Source organism: Pristis pectinata, chromosome 8, assembly GCF_009764475.1.
Source record: "Pristis pectinata isolate sPriPec2 chromosome 8, sPriPec2.1.pri, whole genome shotgun sequence".
Lineage (NCBI taxonomy): Eukaryota > Metazoa > Chordata > Chondrichthyes > Rhinopristiformes > Pristidae > Pristis > Pristis pectinata.
In genome coordinates this window covers 21,887,477-21,912,853 of record NC_067412.1, presented here as the reverse complement: position 1 = coordinate 21,912,853, position 25,377 = coordinate 21,887,477, and the positions used below count along the sequence as shown (strand labels likewise).

General features: G+C 39.1%; 1 protein-coding gene across 6 annotated transcripts in view; it reads right to left on the bottom strand.

Moving 5' to 3' along the window:
* Positions 1–86: 86 nt before the first annotated feature.
* carhsp1 (calcium regulated heat stable protein 1) overlaps positions 87–25,377 on the bottom strand; it is a 62,684-nt gene continuing 37,393 nt past the window's right edge. For 4 of the 6 annotated variants that reach the window (XM_052021911.1, XM_052021912.1, XM_052021914.1 and 1 more), the window contains 3 exons: positions 19,205–19,439; positions 15,838–15,960; positions 87–3,648 (listed from right to left, as the gene is read on the bottom strand). In XM_052021911.1, the coding sequence (XP_051877871.1) occupies positions 3,486–3,648; positions 15,838–15,960; positions 19,205–19,386 (468 nt within the window). In that variant the 5' untranslated portion in view covers positions 19,387–19,439 and the 3' untranslated portion in view covers positions 87–3,485. Of the gene's footprint in view, positions 3,649–15,837; positions 15,961–19,204; positions 19,440–21,513; positions 21,563–25,377 lie in introns of all 6 variants that reach the window. The other 2 variants (XM_052021913.1, XM_052021915.1) reach the window with 1 other exon arrangement.

Genomic DNA, 25,377 nt, shown 5'->3' with positions numbered 1-25,377 from the left:
GGCATAGCTTACCTGCCCAGCATTTTGCTCTGTCCCTTTTCTGGTTTCAATAAGCTACAGCTAGAGGAATGCCTCACCTCACTTGGCTATGGCATGGAGGAGTTTGAAATATCTGGCAGAGGGAGCAGTTCTTGAAAATTTGCAGCCAGCCACAAAGGAAAATTGTGATTTTTTTTGTTACAAAGTTTGATTCAGTTACAGTATTAAATGATGAAACATCCTGAAAAAAAGGATTAGATTCTCATGTCAAATATTATCTTTCAACTTCAGATAAATCTGAAATGTGATACAGTGCACAAAAAAATTTGCATTTGAATTTTTCCTTCGAGAAAATCCTATTGATGACAAGACCAATTACAATTAAGGAGAACAATGAGTCGTCCTTCAAGATGGTTATCTGTCTATCCTAATTTTCTTATCCCAAGGAAACATCTTGACATTGCACAACATCTTTCCCCTCTAATAAAGAACGAAACCTCTACAATACAGCACCTTTTCTATAATTGACATTTAAAAATGTACTAGATAGACAATATAGATTAGATTTTTCGTGAAAGCATGCAACTCACTACTGACCTTGAAAAGCTGTCCACAAAATTGTTCAATATTCTCATGTGACCTTAAATATGTACAAAATGTTGGTTAAGCTACACGAAGAATGTTTGTTAGGTTGCACTTGGAGCAGTGTGCGTAGTTCTGGTCACCACACTATAGGAAGGACAATGATTAAGAGAGGGTGCAGAAAAGATTTACAAGGATGTTACCTGGATGGAAGGCTTGAGTTATCGGGGGAGATTGGATAGGCTGGGTCTGTTTTCCCCGGATTGAAGGAGGCTGAGAGGGGCAATGTTAGAGGTATATATACAATTATGAGGCTTAGTTAGGGTAGATATCCAATGTGTGTTTCCCTTGGTCGGGGTGTCTAAAACTAGAGGGCATAGGATTAAAAGGAGATCTGAGGGATATGTTTCACCCAAAGAATAGTTGCTATATGGAATAAACTGCCAGAGGAGGTAGTAGAGGTAGAAACAGTAACAACACTCAAGCGGTAGCTTGATTGAGAAAGGCACAGTGAGATTAGTATAAATAGGCATGATAGTCAGCATAGACACAGTGGGCCAAAGAGTCTGTTTCCATGCCATGCAACTCAATGTCTATGATGCTAGCAACAATGCAAACAACAGAGGATAATCAACAAACTGGAAGAAATATCAAAGATTAGAGCAGGGAGCTGAAAGCAATAACTAACATTTAACCACACTTTGCAGAAAAAAATTAATTCAGTTGCTACATTTGCCTATTAGCAAATTTTAAATAATCTGCAAAACTAAAATGTTTTTCTGAGAGAACACCACCACTGGAGGAAATACAGTTTATATAAAGAATAGCATTAAATATTGGAATTCATTTGTTCCATTTTGACATAAAATGAGCATATTAAATTCTAACTTTCAACTATGCACAGTGCATTATCAAAGACAAATGTGCAATATCCATCATCTCTTCTGGTAAAAATTTTATTAAACTCTCTTAGGCACAAGTCATTGATTTATTTTTTTTCCCTGCAACTTTTATGTATTCAACAGGATCACCAGATTTAAACTCAGGTTCAAGGAATTATTCCTGACTGCTAGTAATCATGAACTGGGCTTTTATCCCCCTCTATCATCTGGTTAGATTGACCTTTACCTTCCTAAAACACCATCAAAAAAGCAAGTTTGTTAGCAGTCTGAATACAAAATAAATTACTTCTTACAGGAAGATTTTCATGTTGAATGTTTATGTTTTTTTGCAATTTACAAGGCTGGTAACAAATGTATATCAAAACAATGCAAGATTTGTTTTCATTCATTTAAACACCAAATTTTATTTGTCCTCTAATCAGAAATACAGATAATACCAAAGCCAAAAGGCACAAAATGATACATTAATTGTTAAAGTTTCTCAAATTCCAACAGTTGAATTTAACAGATTGCAGTACAGTACACTAAAATACAATATTCATTTTGGTAAATATAAGCCACTTAATATGTCATGGGGTAGATCAAACTGAGCATGAAGAGTTTGAAACTAAGGCACTGAAGAATAAAAATATTCTTCACAGAAGTCAAGAAAACAAAGACGTGGCAACATCTTAAGCTCTTACATCAAAACACAAGACTACCCTCTACCTTTAAACATGTTTGTCAATAAATGCAGGGAGCTTTCAAATACCCACAATCCATATTTTCTGTATTAGCAATTAACTTTTGGTCTTAAAACTGCCAGATTTTTATTTTCTGTATTGATTTCAAATTGATATTCCCACTTTTACACTGACAATTATTTGATCTTATAAATATTGTAATTTTGTTATGTTAAAATAAAGTTCTCCAAAGAGTTATTGGTATAAAATGTTATGTGCTTGTCAGAAATTTGAGGCCACAGGCTGAGTTCTTAAAAGCTGCATGCCCTTTTACCTGGATAGTTACATTAACTTCAGGTACATTTGAGAACAATAGCAAACAATTGCCAAGACATGACATATAATAGCCAATCAAGTGTGCCTCCCATTAACCAGTACACAGCAAGTTTACAAGAAAATAAAAGATTCAAGACAAAACCTACAGTCTGAAAACCCAAGACATTTGTGAATCTATCCAAAAACTGGCAAACAAGATTTTACAAATGTCCAGCATTTACAACTGGACTGATCAATCAGTACTGTGCTGGATGGTCAGATCCCTGACAGGAATTAGCAGTGCCAAATCAACATTGGTATAATCTTAAGGCACTGCATTTTTCAAAAGGGTGAAACCAGAGGTTTAGACAGCAGCTCTGCTGGTTGCCAACTCTAAAATAATGTAGGTTTGATGATCATCTCCACTGAATACACATATATAGTGCATTAAGGAGAGTGGGAATAGTGTAGTGTTCTTATTCTCCTGACAACAAGTTTAAAGAGAATTGAGCAGAGGCCTAGTTACCTGCCCGCCTCAAGGAATGCATCATGGAGAATATCAGGGAAACAGTAAATATTGCAAGATAACTATTCCTTAACATGATTAAGCCCATAATTTACAAACAAGATTCTCTGTGAAAGAAATTCAATGAATCTACAACTAAAAGTAATATAACTTGCAAGGGCAGTGTAGTTTAAAATAAATTTGCATTGCACTGCTGCCTTAAGAAAGTGTGGCTTTTCATATAATTGTTAGAGTAATAAAACTTTTTGGGGAACTGCACTTTTGATGCATGTTTCAAAACTCCACACGTACATTCACTGGCTCAGACACCTTAATAGAAAACATGCACAGTAAGTGATATTCAAACTATTAACCAACTGCTTCATTGTTTTTAAGCATTTAAAATACAACACCTTTGCAAAAATATCTTTAATCCTGCAAGCAGTTGGTTGGACTACACATTGCCCAGATACTTCACTCAAGAGGTTTGCTCACACTTACTCCCTTTGTTAGGCAGCAGGATTCAATCATTGGCCATTTTTAAGGGCTGATAACTTGTCCTGACCATGTTTCATGCTTTGTTCCTGGTGCTAGGTGGGTGATGACCACCTCAACAGCCTGCTTCTTCTCATTTTTGGGAGGAATGAAACAGACCTTGTACGAGACCTCATCGCCTTCCATTGGTACATATTCTCCTTCAACACTGTTGGGGAAAAAAAAAGGATACAGTCAACTAGCATCTTCTACACAAAAAAACTATAATACTTGTGCATCCATTTTGATCATGCATTATATAATTCAAAAATGCACATAAACTTATTAAATAATAAAAGAGAAACCTAATTTTAATTAAAAACAAAAACTGGCACTTGAATATTCAGTATGAATAAAAAATTTTATTCGTTGTTATTTGACTTGGATGCAAATGCACAAGGCTTGCGGATGACACGAAATTAGGAAGTGCTGATAGTGAAGGAGGTTATCATAGTGTGACCTTGATCAGATAGGGAAGTGAGCCGAGAACTGGCAAATGGATTTCAATACAGACAGGTGTGAGGTGATGCATTTTGGAAAGTCAAACCAGTGTAGGAATCATACTATGAATGGTAGGGCACTAGGGGCTGTATTTTTATAGCCACAAACCAATGACCAACATCCATAGTGTCAACTATCTACTATTAACTTGCATCACTTTGCAAGCCTTTTCCATTGATAACAGTTTCACAGCACATACTATTTAATACAATCATTAAATCAGGTTACAATGCAAACCAATTTTGTGTGTCTAATTATGAAATTACTTTATTTTTAAAATCTATTTTGTTAGTCATTATATAAAGACTGACAACATGACGGCACAACCATCTATTGATGCAGAGACCCAATGCTCTCAGTATCAGTTAAAGAAAAATAACAGGTGGCTGCATACAAAATGGGAAAGGTTCACTGTGGCCACCTAAAGTACCACAGATCCATGGAACAACACTAATATGGATGCAGTAGTATGCAAAATCCAAAAAGGCAAAAGGGAATGGAAAAGAATCTACTAAGGATATGAGGGTGGAGAAATTATACAGCAGTTCACCCAGCATCTGCCAGCAAGCAATGACTTAGAAACAATAGAGCAACAAAACTTGGAACATTTTCAGCTAATCACAGCCAAAAGAATAGATGCCTAAGCAAACTGATCTAATTAAAAGTGACAAAAGCATGGATAGGGTAATGTCTGATGCACATTATAGCAAAATTCTAAAAATCAACCATATACCCATTTGGATATCCCAATGGTTCAGCACCTGGCTCACCAGATAATGTTTGACACGCTCCCGATACACCACTGCTCCAACTCCCATGCTCCCTTCCACTCGCCAGTGCCGCTGTTCCCACATTCCCTCTACCACTCCAGTGCCCTGGTTCACTCGCTTCTTCTGACCTACTGGAGCCCTGTTTCCCACGTTCCGTTCCGACTTGCCAAAGCCCTGATTCCTATGCTCCCTTCTAAACATGTCGAGGCCCCAGTTCCATTCAACTTACTGGGGGCCTGTTTCCCACACTCGCTTTAAACTGACAAGTGCCCTGTTTCCTGCAGTCCCGAGTGCAACATACAATAAAAGTGAATTGAAGAAATGTTGGGATACAAGTAGTCCGGAAAATCTGTCACGTCCTCTGGCAGCAAGTTCCAGGTATCAACCACTCTGTAAAATAAAACTTTCCCCTTAAGTCCCCTTTAAAAGTCCTTCCTCTCACCTTAAAACTATGCCCTCTTGTTTTTGATACCCTGACCATGGGAAAAGCATTCTGATTATCTACCCTATTAAATCTTAGAATACTAATGTGGTATTAAGGTTTTTGTAGAAAAAAACTTTCCCCATTACTATCCTCAGATTCATAGAAAATATCTCAGGTACTGAGATTCCAGCCTCAGCAAATCATGAGGAATGTTCCACAGAAGTATTCAAAGAAGTTGGCTTCACAGTGTCGAAGAGATCAGGTGATTCGAGTGTAGGCCTGAACTACACTGGGACACAATCACAATCTTTTTTTGCCTTTTTAACTCCAAGCAATAAGCTATAAACAAAACTTTGTATTAAAAGCAAATAGAACATTCTTAAAGTATCACTAATCCAAGAACCTACTACGAGCCATAGCCCAAATTCCACTGCCCATTCTTTCCCACAGGGTGAGGGTCGACAAATACCTGGAAGTCTTCTATGTGGGACCTTGTCAAAGATTTTATTTGAATCCATATAAAGCACATTATCCAGACAGTCTCATTAATATATTTATTTCAGTTTATTATTTTAATAACCAAGGTGCTAAAACCTACAGGCAGTGGAACAATTTATTTTGCCTCTATAACATTCTCAGGATCAGACAAATTGGAATGCTCTATGCAGGATTTCTCTTTTAAAAAAAAAATCACCAATGGTGACAAATTGTGCTTCCTAAAATTCGGCACTTAATTATTTCCCAGCATCACAAAAAAATGACCAACTCCTCAGGAGATTCATTACAAGGAGCTTGTGGGTGTTTTTATCATGCCCACTTTCTGGAAAGTAATTAAGTTACTTAAAATTGTTATTCTCAACTTCTAAAGCTATCTTGGGAAATGGATGTGTTGTGCTGCATCTGAACCAAAATCATGGTCAAATAATTATACGAGTCATCAAGGATCATTTCTTATACTGTACACCCATATTTGAATAATTAAACAACATTTTATGACAGAGAAATAACAAGCACCCAGTGATCTTTGTTGAAGTTTACAATGCAAATCATGATATATAGTATACCTAAGGACTAGTTACATGCTTCCCTTGGGTCAGGCACTGTTCTTGCAAACATTCCAACAACACTCAACCTTTTCCCAAAACCTTCTTATAATGGAAGGTAAAAATACAAAAACAAGCAGAATTTTAGAAAGTAATTGGTGAAAATGGATACATGACAAATGATAGTAAACCGAAAGAAAATGTAAATTAGTTTATTATTGTCACATGTACCAAGGTACAGTGAAAAGCTCATCTTGCATACCATTCTTACAGATCAATTCACTACGACAGTGCATTGAGGTAGTACAAGGTAAAACAATAACAGAATGCAGAATAAAGTGTTACAGTTACAGAGAAAATGCAGTGCAGGTAGAAAATAAAGTGCAAGGTCATAATAAGGTAGATTGTAAGGTCAAGAGTCCATCTTATCGTACTAGGGAACCATTCAATAGTCTTATAACAGTGGGATATAAACTGTCCTTGAGCCTGGTGGTACATGCTTTCAAGGTTTTGTACCTTCAACCTGATGGGAGAGGGGAGAAGAGAGAATGTCCCGGGTGGGTGGGGTCTTTGATTATGTTGGCTGCTTTACCGAGGCAGCGAGAAGTGCAGACAGAGTCCAAGGAGGGGAGGCTGGTTTCTGTGATGTGCTGAGCTGTGTCCACAACTCTCTGCAGTTTCTTGTGGTCACGGGCAGAGCAGTTGCCATATCAAGCCGTGATGCATCCAGATAGGATGCTTTCTATGGTGGATCTGTAAAAGTTGGTGAGGGTCAAAGGGAACATGCCAAATTACTTTAACCTCCTGAGAAAGTAGAGGGCCTGGAAGTGAAGGAGATAATAAGTACATTGCACTGTTTCTCTTTAGAAATGATGGAATGAAAAAGAACAAATTAATTGTCTGCAGTTATTGAGTTTTTCTAACCATTGTTGGATCTTAATCACTAATTTTACCTTTTAGTAATATGTATTAATCAAGGTCAGCCAGCAGGAATTTGTAAAAGGCAAGTCATGTTTGAAACATGTAACACTTCCGCAAGATGTGATAGTGGCGTGGGCGTACAGCATATTGATTTTGCAATGTCTGAAATGATGCTTCCCAGAAGACTGGTTACTGAGAAAAAAATTGTGTACCATACTTGGAATCAAAATAAATTTGATTTATGAACAAAGCTAGCAGTACCACATCTACTGAGAATTAAGACAACCAAGAGGGGATGAATCACAGGGTCAGCCTTGAACAAAAGGGTGCAAGGCCAAGTTCTGCTTCAGTTTCTAAAGGTTCTATTTCTTAACACAAGGTGGCAGATCTTGTGAAGTTCAAGAGCTGAGGTTTAAACCTCTGCAACTGCGTTTTCTGACGAACCTGCTGAATAGTTCAATTTGGTTCACGCCACAGGACGTTAAGTGGGTGAAGGCTATGAACCCTACCGTTACTCTGCCAAGAATGCTGAATATCTGCACACCAGGCTATCTGTTCCACATCCCCTAAACACATTTTTTCCAGTCAGCCAAGACACTGGCACCTACTTGACAAGGTGAAAGATTGCCCAACTATGATGTATACAGGCTAAATCTTGCCTGATCAGTTTATCATCCATTTAATTTAATCCCCCAATCACCAGGAAATTGATAGGTAGCAGTTTGTTGTGCTATCAATCCACAGTTACTCAGCTGTGATCTGCTAACATTTGTATGCATCCACCTGCAGCATACAAACATAGCCAACCCCAGGATTTGGGCAAGAACTCCTAGGTTATCTAGAAGAAGTTCAGCCTCTCCTCAGAAAGTTTCTCCAGTACACTTTCTGCTCTGTTGTTTCGGAATTCCCCTTCATGAACAGAAAAGAAGCAGCTTTCTTTTCCCTTACATGCATAACAGGTTGCTGTTAAAGTCATCATCCTGAGGATTTTATCACAAAGGTTGCTGACAATGCAGAATAATACAGAGAAAGTGTACAGCATTGCCGCGTCGTCTCAGTTTCTGAAAGTCAAGTAACTATCACTGAAGATTAATTATTAAAACTGAGGTAAGATTCCAAGCAAACAAAATCCAATAAACTGAAAAATAAATGCTTTTGATTTCATGCACTTCCACATGAATGGCCATCAGGCTTCATCGTGTAAACTTTGATTCAGTCTTTACAGAATATTAACCAGTTTGCCATGCATGGAGGTTTCTGGACCAAGTTCCCTCCACTGCCATCTTGCGCCCAGGGATAGGATGCATTTCATATATCGAATTTCCCCCATATCTTTAAAAAAAACATTTTAAGGAAGCAGCAGTTTTTATAACTTTATATAAGATTTAACCATCTCACCTCCCTACTACTCTTTCATCCTTGCTTAATTAAGGGAAAAATGAAAACTTAAATTGTGTTTACCTGTTCTTTTTCATCAACCTACACAATTCATTTATTTCCTTTTCAAGGAGGTGGCTTGGACTCTGTCAGTATGACTCTATATTGTGGATACAAGAGGCTGCAGATACTGGAATCTGGAGCAAACAACAAACTGCTGGAAGAACTCAGCAGGTCAAGCTGCATGCATGGAGTGGGGGTTTGGGGTAAGAAGAATTGTTGACATCAGACTCTGCATCCAGACTGAAAGTAGAGAGGGAGAGAGGTGGTATAAACAGGAGAGGGGAGGGGAGGAGTGAGAGGGCAGACCAGTAGGTGATTGGTGGATTGAGGACAGGTGAAGGATGAAGGAGCCAGGTTGTTTTGGGGGGGGGGGGGGGGGGGGGCGGGGGTGCAGTGGAGTTGGGAGACACAGACAGGTGAATGATAGATGGAGACAGACAAGGGGAAAAAAAAAGAGCTAGCCTTGGGGGGTGGAGATGAAAGCTGTAAGGTGATATGCGGGGACACAAAAGGTAACAAGTGCTGGAATCTGATAAGTAAGGAAGGTTATAATGGGAACCATTAAGGGAGAGATGAAGGGCAGATGGAACCAGATGAGGGAGGGGATACAGTGGGTGAACTGTGTGGGACGTGGGTGGATGGAAAACCAGGTCTATATTGCCACAGTGAAGCATATACATGTCCCTTCCTCTTGGGAATGTAAATCACACATTCATTCCTGTTTTTTTAATTCAGTGTTCAATTAGGGACTGCCATACAGAGAAAGGAACAATTCAATAGGGTGGCCAAACAGAAAATATAAATCTTTACACATTTCTCATTTGCTGAGCAGAAGCGAGACAGCAATTTTGTACAATTTCTTCAGTCAAAGGGATATGAATCTTTGCAATTTTGTACCTAGGGGATTGCAGATGCTTATTCATCAAGTATATTCTAAAATGAATAGCATATTTAGGAACTAAGGAAATGGAGGGACATAGGGAGAGAATAGGAAATCTGGAGCTGATATTGATCAGTCATGATCCTAATGAATGCTGGCTCCTGGGGTTATTTCATCTATTATTATTTGTGGCATATTTGCTTAGCTGAAAACAACACTTTCATAATCCAAAACTCAAAAATCTTTATAGAGCAATTAAAATGGCAACCAAATTCCTCCAGGGAGATCAGTGATGTAACAGGCAGTATAAATGCAAAGTATTTGTTGCAGATGCCACAAGATTTTTCTTTAAGTATTAGTTTACTGCTGACTACACACTTTAAGTGCAGAGCTTCTGACATGATCCAACTTAAAATATGGTGATAATAAGCCTTTAACATAACATGTGGTACCACTCTCTGACTTCAGCAAACTGAGGTCTCTGCTCTTTCATTGCAAGACAAAAATCGGATCTTGAAAATGGATCCCTACTTTGGATTGGAAGCATTAAACCTGCTATGTGGCACCATCAAGTGTGCAAGTTCCACTACTCTCCCCAACCCTGAACACTGCATAATAAAAGCAAAAAATGCTGGAAATAATCAGGTCAGGCAGGTGGAGACAGATATAGAGTTAATATTAAAGGCCAATGATCTTTCATCAGAAGTGCTTCCCTAACCATCCACATTGCCTAGAAACACTCAGCAGGTCAGGCAGAAATCAGTCAAAAAACTAGCCATGGAGGCTGCTTGACCTGCTGAGTATTTCTAGTATTTTCTGTTTTTAATTCAGATTTATAGTATCTGCAGTATTTTGATTTTCAATCCATATTGCCTTATGGCCCTGAAATACTACTACTGGCCATGTTCCTCAAACATCCTGATGTCAATACAGAATCTCATGAAGATCTGTAAAAGGATACCAGGAGACTTTTACTGAACAGCTTCTGTCACAAATTAGTTTAAATGTCTTTGATCAGTGGAAAAGAAAATGGCCCCAAAGAAGTGTATTTACTTTGAACATGCTGGATACACATGGACTGCTTCTGGTGCTGTCATATGAATATTGTCATCGCAGAATCAGTTTTTCATCAGCTTAGGACTTGTGGCACTTACATTAATTATTTGAAAAAACTACTTGAAATAAGGACTTTTCCCCCTTGTAGCACATACAGATCCTCACTTCCAAAACTGAATACGAATGTTAACACCATTGCTGAACCCAGAATAGCTCTGCTGTATTATTACAAAATCCACTCAACTCGTTTCCATTAAAATATTATGTTTGCAAGTTCTAATTTCATAAGGTCTATTTTGCCCCCATTCTGCATTACAAATTAAAATGACAACACATCTGTTTCACAGCTGGTACAGAAAATTTCTTTAGACAGTCCTTACAATTTTTCCACATATGCAAATTTAGTACTGTTCACTTGTTAGACTTAAGTGCACAGTGCATTATATAACTTTTCCATAGAAATGCAGCTTGAACCCCATAGTGGCTACTTTTGAAGCTAAACTACCGCAGGAGAAAAATAAAATCATAATATTCTACAGATGCTGGATAATTGTTCTTCTTTAAGTATATACATTTCTTTGAGAATCACAACATTTAAAAAATACTTCAAGTTGGACTTCCCACCCTGAATGGCAAATTGCAGGCAGCAGTTTTGTTTACACACAATCCTGAAAACCACTTGTTCCTCTTTCCCTGGTTCATTGCACTTCTTTGTAAAAGTTAATTAAGCCAAGTCCAGATATCAACCAATTTTTTACTGCCAGAATTTATGTGGAGTCTCAATTTGATAAATTAAACATAGGAAATGGCCAATCTGCATCATCACTACTTCCACAAATCCCAAAGTATCCAAATAGTTCAAATCAGTTATCTGCAAAGACTGACTGAAAGCGTCACAATGAGATCTAGATGCGCCACTTCGCCGACTGGAAATTTAAACATAATGTTCGAAATGCTTCCTGAACAGTTTGGCCAACAATTCTTAGAGAAGGACTCTCAGAGAAAAACAGTAGCAGTAACTTGATTATCAGTGGCTCTGGGGCAACAAGCAGCCCTACAAAAGGGGTTGCAGCCTACATCAAAAAAGAATGAGAAATGGGCAGGGTATTCCTGTCTGAATGAAGATGCATCAGAGCAACAGATAATTAACCTTCTGAACAGTTTGCCACCAACGTGACAGCCTTTAAAGAAAGAATACAGAAAAGCAAAATTCACCAGGAGTAAATAAACAAAAAACACAGAACTGAGCTATTAACTGTGAAATGTGGCCCTTGAATAATTGAATAATTCACAGATCTCCAAAAGTTGGAACTATTTTCATTGCTATTAATTCTTGGGCAAGGCTTCACAGTCTGTGTCTTTACCAAAGCCAAGTCTGAACAGTCATTGTAATAGACATGTTTGAAATGCTTTCATCAATATTGATCAAAATGATAGTAAAGCTCATTCACAATGAAAAGGCCCATTATTGATTGCTGATTTTTACCCAAGAGTTCAGCCATGTCTACTTATCTAGTTTTACAATCAAAAGAAAATACAATTCTTCAATTTAACCTCTTCATCAATTTCAAGTCATCCAATGCAAGTCCACCTGTAACTTGTCAGACTGGTTTCTCAAAGACAATTAACTGCTGTCAGGTAAGGAGATAATTATATTGTCTGCAGCCAAAATGCAGTTTGTCAAATATCTGGAGCCATGGCAACTATATTAGTCATCAAAGTAGTTCCTGAAAGCCAAAGCAAGAATAGATTGCATAACACTTCAAACATTTATGAAATCAGAGTGATACCGTCAGAAAGATACAATTACTGTTCACGAAAACAGAAAACAAAAGACTTAAAAATATCTGAGAGTTGGGAGAGTTTTTAAAGGTCTTCAAGGTCAAAATTCATATCAAACATGTGTCACTAAAACCACTTTAACTGCTTAATCACCTGAAGTGAGAGAACTAAATAAGGTATCATTTGGATCTAATAATTAAAAATATATTTACCAGTTTTAAATAGCACCCTACCATATAGATATAGCATGGCAGCTAATTATTTGAAGATAAATATTTTGACAACTTTCATGATTTTGTTCAATGATAAGAATTTTTAAAATGAGAACAAAAAGGAGCACTGGTTCTCTAACACAATCAGTCTGAACAAGTACACAACCTTGGAGAATTAACTGGAATTAGGACAATTACTTTTACCCAAGTAGTATTCCCAACAGTAGTTTAAAAATTAATTATAAAAAAATGATTCAACATTCAAACGTTAGTTTCAGGTCACCTTACAAATGAGTGAGTAAAGTTCCACACACCAAGGTAACCTGGTTCTCAGATGTTCACCCAGCAACTGGTTTACAGAAACAAAATCAGGTTTAAAGAAAAAAAAGAACTGGCTACAATAATCCAAATTTCTAACACAATGTTTGCTTACACAAATCAAGCTGAGCAAAAGACTTAAGGTCAAGATTTTAATGGCAAGTTGAAGGATGGATGTGGACATGACAGAATAAAGAATGTATTGCAATCTCAAGCAAATGCAGAAATTACTATTTTAACCTTTATAGTAGTTTGATGAATAAATTCAGTTTAAATAACAGCAATGAATAACATCTTAGAACACAAAACAGTACAGCAGAGGAACAGGCCCTTCGGCCCACAGTGTTTATGCCGAACACGATGTCTGTGCCAAACATAATGCCAAATTAAACTAATCCCTTCAACCTGCACTTGATCCATAATCCCTCCATCCCTGCATATTCATGTGTGTATCTAAAAGCCTCTTAAACACCATTATCGTATCTGCTTCCACCTCTACCCATGTTCCAGGACCTACCAGTCTCTAAAAAAACTTGCCCTGCACACCTCCTTTAAACTTTCCCCCTCTCAGTTTAAAGCTATGTCCTCCAGTGTTTGAATTTCTACCCTGAGAAAAAGACTGACCATCTATCCTTTCTATGCCTCTCATAATTTTATAAACTTCTATCAGGTCTCCTCTCAGCCACCGACACTCCAGAGAAAACAACCCAAGTTTGTCCAACCTCTCCTTATAGCTATTACCCTCTAATCCAGGCAGCATCCTGGTAAATCTCTTCTGCATCCTCTCCAAAGCCTCCACATTCTTCCTGGAAGTATAATTCTCCCCAGAACTGTCCATTTTAAAACATGGAGAACAGAGGCTACTTGAGCCTTCCTTTATTCCTATGCTCTCTTAACTTTAGCAAACTGAACCAGAGTGGACTGCATCAAAACCAACGTTTAAACAAATTACCACCAACTGGTGCAAAAGGATAGATTGCACCCATTTTGGCCAGTATGAATACTTCCTGGGAACCCAAATATTGTACAATGACATTACTTGCAGACACATGATACGTTACATGTTTAGGAATTACCATAGTTACTTTCAACTGCAAGAGTTAACAAAGTGGTGTGGCGGTTGTTATAGGGGACTTTATTTTCAAGGCTTTTGCACAAACCAGTTTCTCTCAGAGAAGGGCATATTTGTAACCACACCCCATGGAATAAGAGCAGGAATGTAGCGAATAAAGTCAACATCATTGAAGTAGGCTACCAGCAGCAGCCACTACCGCAACTTTAGTGCTGGGAAATGATCAGACTGTGTATGGCTAGAACTTCAATCATTGGACAGCCGACTCCTTCCAGAGACTGAGACAGAGGTTTGCAATTTCTCAGTTTGTCATCCATTGTTGAATAAGGGCCATTGGTCCCTAACTAAAGTTATTTAGATTCAGTCAATCAGCTAAAGTACAAGTTAAGGACACCTAGAAGTACAAGAGGGGAGGAATTTCAGGAGAGTTTTATTCAAAACAGTCACACCACAGACGAAAGCACAGGTTCAGGAAGGGATGATCCTCAAGGAGCTAAGAAAGCAGACTCAGGAGTTTGTCAAACTCTTAGCTTTATCATGAAATGCTTGCTTCTTCTGGGCACAGAGAAAAACATTTTGCAGGCACAACTCAAATCAAGGCACAGTGGCTCAGAAGAATTATACATGATAGAGGAAAGAGAATAAAAGAAATGTGATACTGATACAGAACTACAAGATGCATGTTGTGACCGAAGGGAATGCAAGAGGCCTGAAGAATGGGTCCATGAACATAACTCTGAGCAATTGCCAAAATATGGAAAGCAAATTTAAAAGCAGGTCCTCTGGATTACTATACAAGCCATGTGTAAATTGGCACTAAATTAAACCGATCAGGCAAGTCAACATGTGGCTGAAGGGGTGTTCTGTGTGGGTTGACAAGGAACCACACCCTTAGGCCAAGTTGCACCTGAACCAAAATTGGACAATCTTCAATCTGGAATGAATGTTTAAAAACAAAAGGGATTAAAAATTTGAGTTTATAAAAAGTGAAGAAAAAAGGTATTTTGCAAGATGTCGTTATTCTCATAAGCAGACTGGTTACCACATAAAATCTCCTTCCAAGTAAGGTATCTCAGACAGACACTTTCCCCATCATGGTTAAGTTACCGGACTCGAACTTAATGGTCTGGACCATTGATGTAGAGACATTTATTCAAAATGCAATTATGGAGGCTAGTGAATTTAAAATTCAAGTAAATAATTTAATTTGATTAATTTTAATTTATAAGCTAGTATCAAAAATAGCAACATGAAATGGTCGGGAAAATACATCTGCCATTCCTATCCTCTCTGTGGTGCCACACTCACTAATGTGGCTGACTCTTAGCTGCCCTATGAAATGGCCAGTGAACTATCTCAAAGATCAACTTAAAGCAAAGTTGAGTGGAGAGGAAATCGAAGAGACACCAAGAGCAAGGAGAAATGCAAATCCAGTTGTTGTGGTTAACATTGGAATGAGCATTAAATCTGGTTCACTAACAACTCTTTTTAGATCTTGCTCCCATTTTGCCCCTGTGTTAGTGTGCGCTGGTCAGTGCAAGGCAGATACAGTTTATGTGAAAGCAATGCTATTTGTAGAATAAGGAATTCAGTCAGTAACCACATTTGTCAAAGATAAAGTGGTGTCACTGCCACAACAATATTAGGCAAAGAACTTTTCATTTGCTAAAAATCTTTAACCATCCACATGAGCATTTTGAGAGAAGTTTAAGATAGCAGAAACCAGTCCCCAAGTTATCCATAATTTACAGGTTTCACTTTACATACCACGAACAATTTATATTGGCAAGTATTTAATGAAAGCTTGGGCAACAGCATTTCAAAGGCAATGCTTAAGCATTGTGCAAGAATGCAGCTTTTGCAAATTTCTGATAACATTGTTTACCTTGCCCTTGTGTTATCACCCCATATAAACATGCTGGTAACCGAAGCAACTTACTCAGAGATGTGAACAAAAATCTCAGGCCCTCCGTCTGCTGGAGTAATGAATCCGTGGCCTTTTGAACGGGAAAAGCACTTACAGATTCCTTTGAAAACTGGCCCTTCAGCTGCCCGAGCAGTTCTGCAATAGAATATTAAAAACACATTAGTTCTTTACCTAATTTACTTAATGCAAGAGAAAATCATATTTGTAAGAGGAAGAAATTGTGTCATCTGTCTGCTCACTTCAGTTACGCTCTACTTTGGGAATTCATCTTTTATCATTTATCTACATACAGCAGAAGGATCACTGCACTTTGCTCACATTTAACTATAACTACAACAAAACCATTACCAAGCTGCAGGAGATCTTCATAAGCTGAACCAAGACATGTTTGATAAGAGTTCACAAGACAAAGGAGCAGAAGTAGGCCATTCAGCCCATCGAGTCTGCTCCGTCACTTCAACATGAGCTAAACTATTCTCCCATCTAGCCCCAATTCCCGGCCTTTTCCCCATATCCCTTGATACCATGACTAATTAGATACCTATCAATCTCCTCCTTAAACACCCCCAATGATCGGGCCTCCACAGATGTATGTGGCAACAAATTCCATAAATCCACGACCCTCTGGCTAAAGTTCTAAATGGGTACCCTCTAATTCTAAGATTGTGCCCTCTTGTCCTGGACTCACCCACCAAGGGAAACAACTTAGCCACATCTATTCTGTCCAGTCCTTTCAACATTCGAAATGTTTCTATGAGGTCCCCTCTCACTCTTCTGTACTCCAATGAATACAGTACAAGAGCCGATAAACTCTCCTCGTATGTAAGCCCTTTCATTCCGGGGATCATCCTCTTAAACCTTCCCTGAACCCTCTCCAACATCAGTACATCCTTCCTAAGGAAAGGAGCCCAACATTGCACACGGTATTCCAAATGAGGTCTCACCAGTGCCCCATAGAGCTTCATCAACACATCCTTACTTTTAAACGTTATTCCTCTCAAAATGAATGCTAACATAGCATTCGCTTTCCTTACCGCCGATCCAACCTGGTGGTTAACCTTTAGGGTATACTGCACAAGGACTCCCAAGTCCCTTTGCACTTCCGAATTTTGAATTTTCTCCCCATCTAGATAATAATCTGCCCGTTTATTTCTTCTTCCAAAGTGTACAACGGCACATTTCTCAACATTGTATCTCATCTGCCATTTCTTTGCCCATTCTCCTAAACTGTCAAGTCTCTCTGCAACCTTCCTATTTCTTCGATACTCCCTACTCCTCCACCTATCTTGGTGTCATCTGCAAAGTTAGCCACAAAACCATTTACTCCATAATCTAAATCACTGATGTACAAAGAAGCGGCCCCAACACCGACCCCTGCGGAACACCATTAGTAACCGGCAGCCAACCAGAACAGGATCCCTTTATTCCCACCCTTTGCTTTCTGCCTATCAGCCAATGCTCCACCCATTCTAATATCTTTCCTGTAGTTCCATGGGCTCTCATCTTATTAAGCAGCATCTTGTGCGGCACCTTGTTGAAGGCCTTTTGAAAATCCAAATATACAACATCCACAGCCTCTCCCTTGTCCATCCTACTTGAGATTACCTCAAAAAATTCTAATAGGTTGATCAGGCAGGATCTTCCCTTTATGAAACTGGGCTGGCTTGGACCTACCTTGTCATGCACCTCTAGGTATTCCATAACCTCGTCCTTGAGGATCAACTCCAATAACTTTCCAACCACCGATGTCAGACTAATAGGTCTGTAATTTCCCTTATGTTGCCTCCCACCTTTCTCATACAGCAGAACTACATTTGCGACCCTCCAGTTCTCCGGAACCAGGCCAGAGTCTATTGATTCCTGGAAAATCATCTCCAATACCTCCACAATGTCTAAAGTCACCTCCTTCAGAACCCAAGGGTGCACTTCATCCGGTCCAGGAGTATAAAAATATTACTTGGGGCTTAGGGTTAAAGTTGCCTCTTTGCAACTTCGTGTTGCTCATTCACCATATCCTTCTGTTCCTCGTGCAAGTTTACAAATTATTCTGATTTAAGTTCCAAAAACTCAAAATATCTCCTCACCGATAAGAGGCTTAAATTGTGAGGAAGCAAGGGTTTTGGTTTTTTTTTTAAAAACAGATTTTCTTTATACAGACAGTCCATTAATAAAAAAATAATCCAAACAGTGAATGGAACATTATATTTCGGATCCTTTGAAATAAAGGGGAAACAGCTATACCTGTTGCCCGCATACTTTGTTGGACAGCATTGGGAGTATGGTTCAAGTTACTTTATTGTCATTCATCCATGCTATAGAAACACGTGGCGGAACAAAATGTCGTTTCCCCCAGACTCACACAACAGAGGACATACATAGAACAGAAGACATACAATAAACACAAACAAAAAACAAAAAAAAAATCAAAAAAAATAGTGCAAGTACAAATAGTGCAAAAAACAGTATATACAAAATACAAATTTAGTGCAGAGTTAGTGCAAAACCGAGTTGGACAAGAGAAATACAAGCTCAGTGTGTTGTACTCATTGTATAAACATGTTCAGCAGCAGCCAAAGTTCTTATACGCCGTTGTGCAAACCAGAGCTTTTGACGCAGCATTTGTCTACCAGGGTATTCAGGAGCCTGACAGCCTGGGGGATAAAACTGTTGTGCAATCTAGTAGTTCTGGCCCGAATGCTCCGGTACCACTTGCCAGACGGCAGTGGGACAAATAGGTCGTGGGAGGGATGAGAAGGGTCATCTATCATTCTATAAACCTTACATGTACATCGTGTATCGTAAGTATCCGAAATGGAGGGAAGAGGTACTCCAATGATCTTTCTCGCTGTACTCGCAATTCTCTGCAAACACTTACGGTCAGAGACGTTACAGTTACCGTACTGGGCAGAGATGCCGCTAGTCAGGACACTCTCAATGGTACCCCTGTAGAACGTGGTGAGGGTGGGGGAGGGCAGGTTTGCTCTTTTCAGCCGCCATAAAAAGTGGAGACGCTGCTGTGCCTTCTTGGCGAGGCAAGAGATGTTAGTTGACCAGGACAGGTCCTCAGGTATATGTATTCCCAAGAACTTATAACAGCTGACTCTCTGTATAATGATGCCATTGATGCACAGGGGTAAGTGGTCAGCCTGAGCCTTTCTAAAATCCACAATCATCTCTCTTGTTTTATCCATGTTCAAGGAGAGATTGTCGACTGAGCACCAATCCGCCAGCCTCGCCACCTTTAGCTTCATAGAGTACAGCCCAGCTCAGATTGGTTGGAATGAAAAGAAACAAGCTGCCGGTGGGAAAAAGCAACAGCAGAATCAGAGCAGCCATTAGACATATCGTCTCCTAATACAGTGATAAAGTCCATACTTACGCAGATGTAGTTCTGGTCCTCCTTGTCGGTAGAGGGCTGGGAATGAGGAAACCCCTCATCGGTGAAGGAGAACGCTCCCTTATCTTATTACTGTCGGGAAAGTGAAGTTCTCCTGATGACAATGATACTGACACAGACTGCGAAGATTGGGAAGACTGTGATGATGTTGACTGAGAAGCCATTTCCAAACAAAACAAAAACCAGCAGAAGTAGATCACACTTACAAGGAATTAACCTGAGAAAAGTCAACAGAAGGAAAATGCAATTAAATATGCTGGTTACATATCAGTTTAATAAAAAGCATATTACACACAGATATATCCTGGCATATTATACAGATGGAGCTTTTCTTTCCCTTAAATAAACAATTCACTTCCAAACTTTCCCTGAAAATATTGCCTGGATAAACATGCAGCCAGTTGCAAACAAGTGGTATATCAAGTCAACAAATATATAAACACTGAATAATGCATATTATTAATGCAACAGACAATGTGAGTTTATGGACAGAAATTTAATAAATTGCTGAATTCCCAAATGTTTGAAGATTCACATTGAAATTTTTAAACATAAATCAATGTTATTAAGTATTTTTAATGACTACAAGCAAAAATCAGAAGACCAACATTTACATGAATATACTGTTTATACTACAATTGGACAAAATCTCGAACATTAATTAAACTTACTATGCAAGTCCACAAAGAACAACTCTTAAATTACAATGCGCTTTTCCACACATTTAGACCAACCAAAAGAATTTCACAAATAACTAATTGTTTTGGATTGCACCTACTTTATAGAAGCCAATTCAAATGCAACAAGATCCCACAAACAATTAGCAAAGTAATGATTTCAATTATTTTCACAGCTCTTGTTGAATGACACACCTCATCGAGAGCGCCAGAATTACCTAATGCTCCTCCAAGTTGTGGCACTTAACTATGTGTTTGAATACACAGAAATATAAACAGAAAATGCTGGAGATACTCAACAGTTTGGCTAACATCTACAGACAAAAAAATTAATTCAGGTTGACCCTTCACCCAAATGGGGGAAAAGTTAGATATCAAACAAGCTTCAAATCAAAGAGAAGGGTGAGAGGTAGAAAAGACAAAAGCAATGTCCGAGTTCTGATGAAAAGTCATCGACCAGAAATGTTCACTCAGTTTGTTCCCTCCATAGATGCAGAGCAACCTGAGTAATTGCAGCATAATTAGTTTTTATTTCAGATTTCCAGTAAGTTTTGTGCTTCACAGTTCCTGAATATACAGACTTGGCTGACATCTTTTCTGAAAGATGGCACCTCCGTCAAGTCATCACTCACTCCCCCAGCAATGAACTGTGTCAGCTAATACTTTGCTGTCAAATCTTTCAGTTCAAGCTGTGAGAAAGCCATCAAGGAATTGAACTGGTCAGAAGGGAATGAGTTGTGGAACTCAGCACCCTTAGCAGCAAAACCTGTTTAATTTTACTGAAAATTTACTTTCAATTCAAGTGCCACTGAAACTTAAAAGCCCAGTTTCACTCCATATCGTGCAAGCATAATGGACACAACAAAGGCTTAAATCAAGTGCTGAAAATCTGTGTGCCCAGGTATAGTTATTCCTCTAGCAAGCAGTTTCAAATACTGCAGCCACCATAAAGCATTTGCCCAACATGTAAACCTACCTTTGTCCATAAGTGCAGCACCTGGCTAATTACAGGCAGATCTGCCTATTATGCACTTACCCCTAGAAAACCTCTAATTCTTAATTTGGATTCTACTTACCCACTTGGGTACAGAGCACTGGTCAAAAGAGAAATTAAAAAGCTGTACTTACAAGATAAATGACCGTCCTCAACACTGAGGAAGCATTACACCAAATGTGACATCAATGAGTTCTGACAAAATTGTCAAGTGGAATTGGGAGACAAACTCCCTACTACCTTGGGAACAATTATCACCAAAGGAAATGGATGTCGTTCTTGGAGGTCAAGTTATCTCAGGCCTAGGATATAGCTGAAGGATTTCATTAGGCCAGTGCCTTAAACCCAAATTTCTTGAGCAAATTATCACACTTGAAGTGTCCTTTGCTTCCTCCACTGGCGTCTATATTTCTCTAACCTTCCTCTGTATTTGCATGGCTAGACTAGGTGCTATCCACATAATGTCCTGGAACTAAGGTTATTTTGAAAGCATGTCCCAAAATCCTTGACCTTGTTCACCAGAAAAAATGCTATCACTATTTTGAAGTCACACACTGTCTGATAGTCAATACGCATTCACAGCTTCCAGGTAATCATGGAATCAAAAGCCAGGAACTCACCAACTAACACTGTGGAAGCAGCTTCACAACATGGACTGGAGTGATCCACCTGGTAGGGCATAAGGTTCTGTTAAAAGGTCACTTATTTGAAGCTATCTGCTTTTTCCAAGGACAATTACAAATAGAAGTAAATGTTGGCTTTGCCTGCAATTACCATATTAACAATTTTTTTTTTGTAAAAAACCTATGCACAGGAAATGTACGAGTATATCGTATTTGTGCATTATTAGTTTAATCAATTATATCATCTTGCAATTACATAGCACCATTAGCACTGAAAAATATTCACAAACTGCTTCATTGAAGCATTAACCAACAAAGGAGAGAATAGGTGTCCTCACCAAAAGTATGGTCCAAAAATTTGATTTAATTAGATAGGAAAGGCAAAGTGGTTTCAGGGAGGGAATTCTGGAATCTAACATCTGGTAAACTGTGGAATGAAGATCTAAAGTGTTGACAATGTATTTCTCTTCACAGAAAAGGCTGCCTGATCTAATAGAAGAAGTTTTTAATATATTTACAAGCGACACACAAAGCGCTGGAGGAACTCAGCGGGTCAGGCAGCACCTATGGAGAGAAATGGACAGTTGACGTTTCGGGTCGAGACCCTTCCTCAGGACTTGTTTCGCTCCAGATTTTCAGCAGCTACAGTCTTTTTTGTGTGTAATGTATTTTCAGTCAAATACAACAGTTTAGCTGTAATTGGTATTCGTCAATGTTTTAAATTCATTCGTGGGATAGCATTTAACGGCCAAACTCAAATGCACCTCAAGTAGCAAGTTCCCTTTTTGAACTGCTGCTCTAAGGGCCAAAAGTACTCCTGATGCAAGGGAGCTTGGACCTTGATCTCACAACACTGGAAGAACAGAGATATTTCCATATTAGGCTAGTGTTTTTCATGGAGGGAAACTTAAACATTTCTATTCCCAAGTGCTTGCTCTTCTAGGCAACAGAGGTCAAAGGATCCAAGATTCTGTAAAGACAGTATGATAAGTTGCTGCTGTACAAATAAAGATCGTATTACATTCACAATGTCCCATGGTGGTGGCAGTGAATGTTTAAGTTGACACCAATTAAGAAAGGCGTTTTATCCTTAAATGTCCAGACCTTAAGGTCTGTTGGAACTGGTGTCATGCACTTGAGTGCAAGGGATTCCATTATATGTCAACTTTGTTTCTCCTTTCATAGATGCTGCCTAGCCTGCTGAGCAGTTCCAGCATTTTCTGTTTTTATTTCAGATACCATTTTAATCCTGACTTGGCCATTTCCTGCCATTCTGGTGATTCAGATATTAATTGCCACTTGTCAGCCTTTACAGCACTTGGAACAGCACTTTACAGGCAAGTTCTTGATCAACGTGCACGAGAACCCCCTTATTATCTGAGACGTTGGAAATGTAACAAAACACCACAGAATCAACAGTGAACATCTCCATTTCTGAGCTTGTGATGGAGAGAAGGCAATTGATGCATCTCAAAATGATTGAGCCCAAAACATCCCACTAAAGAATGCCTGAAGACTAGGGGTGAGAGCATTATAGCCTCCAAAATCTTCAACTATTTTCCTTTGTGGTTGATGCAACTTCATTCAGTGAAGAAATCTTCCCTTGATCCTCACTACTATCAATAGGGCTCCTTGATCCCAAACATTTTTAAAATATCAATGGCAACAGCTCCTACCACAATTCTAGAATTTGGCCTCAGCTATAACTAGTTCTGCAGACAAGTCATTCTGGTGGAACTCAAATTGAGCAACAAGGAACTGGTTACAGGTGAGTTCATGCTACCTAAAAGTACAATCAATGGCATCTACCTTCAACTTACTGATGGCTGTGAACTGATGAGGCAGTAATGCATTTGTCCTGCTTTGGGGACAGGATACCCAGGCAAGTTTTCATATTCTTCCATATAATAGGTTAATTGGCTATTATAAATTAGCTTTAGTATAAGTGAGTGGCAAAATATTCAAAGCAGAACTGATGGGTATGTGATAGAGAATGGCTTGCAGAGTTGCAGGAAAAAAAGAGTGATGGGATTGCTCTGCTCAGAGTTTACAGAGACCTGTTGGGTTGAAAGTTAGTTGGGTAGATGTCAGTGTTAATGGCCCTGTGGCACAAGTCACAAGTCTTCATGACCACAGCCAATATGTTGGAGTCCCTGGTCTTTTCTGCATTCAAGGCACTGCTGGTATCATGAAAAACAAGTCCAATCGGCTAAAGGCTGGCTTCTGTGGTGGCAGGGACCTCTAGAAAGACCAAGGCAGATTATCTGTTTGCAACTTCAAACCGGCTGAAGAAGTTTGCAAATATTTCAGGTCTTTTTATTTTGCACACAAATTGTGATTCACCAAGATGTCCACCTAAACGTCCACCATCTTTCACGGTAGAATGCCAGAGGGCTGCTCGGTTTTGATTCAACCAACTTCTCTCAATGGTACGTTGCTTCCGCTGTTTAGCACATAATCAGGTCATGTAGCTTCACCAGGTTGCACCTTATTTTGGTATATGCCTGCTGATCCTGGCTCATTCTTCTTCACTCCTTATTGAACAAGGTTTGAAACTCTGGCCCGACATCGATAGAAATGCAAGGCTGTGAGGAATACATTTTTCTGCCAATGGCCCCCAGCCCGTCATAACTGTCTGTTGTTAATAACACTACTATGTAGGTGCTTCTGAGAACCTTCCTTTTCCTTCAGCTGAGGATTCCTCTCTGCAAATAGTTAACAGAGACCTTGACTATGTCTATCCATTTCCTGTTCTTCTGTCCTCACCCATTCTTTGCTCCTCTCAGAACAATATTAGGTTTCTCTTAATTCACTGCAGAGCCTGCAAACACAGCAGCCTCCATTCAAATGAATGGTAGAAATTAGCTACCAGGACAGGAGCAAATGGGTCACTTATTAACTGCAATTAATTTTGTGTTTTAAATGCTTTTCTAAAAATAAGAAATGTTGTTTAATCTTTTAAATCACATTCCAAATGTTACTGAATGTTTGTGAATCTCAAGACATTCATCGAAATAAAATAGCCCTGATAACACTGACAGATCTGACAAGTGTGGGAGTGACTACAGCAGCAGCAGACTGCCTGTATTGAGTCAGACCCTGCATTGCAAACAGCATCACCCAGGTGCTGGAAGTCAAGCTCCCAGGGGCAGGCAGTCAGTGATTTCCAGGTAACTGAAGATCTGTGCCATGGTGCTCAAAGCCAGCTCTACCCACAAAATAACCAGAGCTCCACTGCACATTTCAGCTGATTCTATCCATCTGTGGGCCTTCAGAGAGGTACCACATGAAAGCACGAGCAACAAACAAACTGCTAGAGGAAATCAGCAGGTCAGGCAAGGTTTGTGGAAGGAAATGGACAGGTGACGTTTCTGATCTCGACCCAAAACGTCAACTGTCCAATTCCCTCCACAGATGCTGCCTGACCCGCTGAATTCCTTCCAGCATCTTATCTGTTGCTGTGGATTCCAGCACCTGCCGTCTCCAAAAAGCATAACGTCTGTTTAACTGAGCAAATACAGGACCATTAAAGTTGCACTCAAAAGGACTCCTGTCATATTCTACTTGATAAAATAAGGCTAAGTTTCCTTGTTGGTTCCTAGTTCCCTGCCATAATTTAGGTAGCTTCACAGAAACCACTCAAATCCAGCATAAGATTCATGGGATTTCTGTGAAGTTTTGCAGATCTTCAGTTGATTCAAATCTGACTCCAGAAAAAAGAAGTGCATAAATTAATTTTTCCATTCATATTCAAACTCTTACTGCATGAAGAAGTGCTTTCAACAGAAGGCTAAAGAAAGAATGCCTAGCTGATAGAGCATGTGCCATAGATAACAACTTGACACCCTTCCTGCTCTCTAC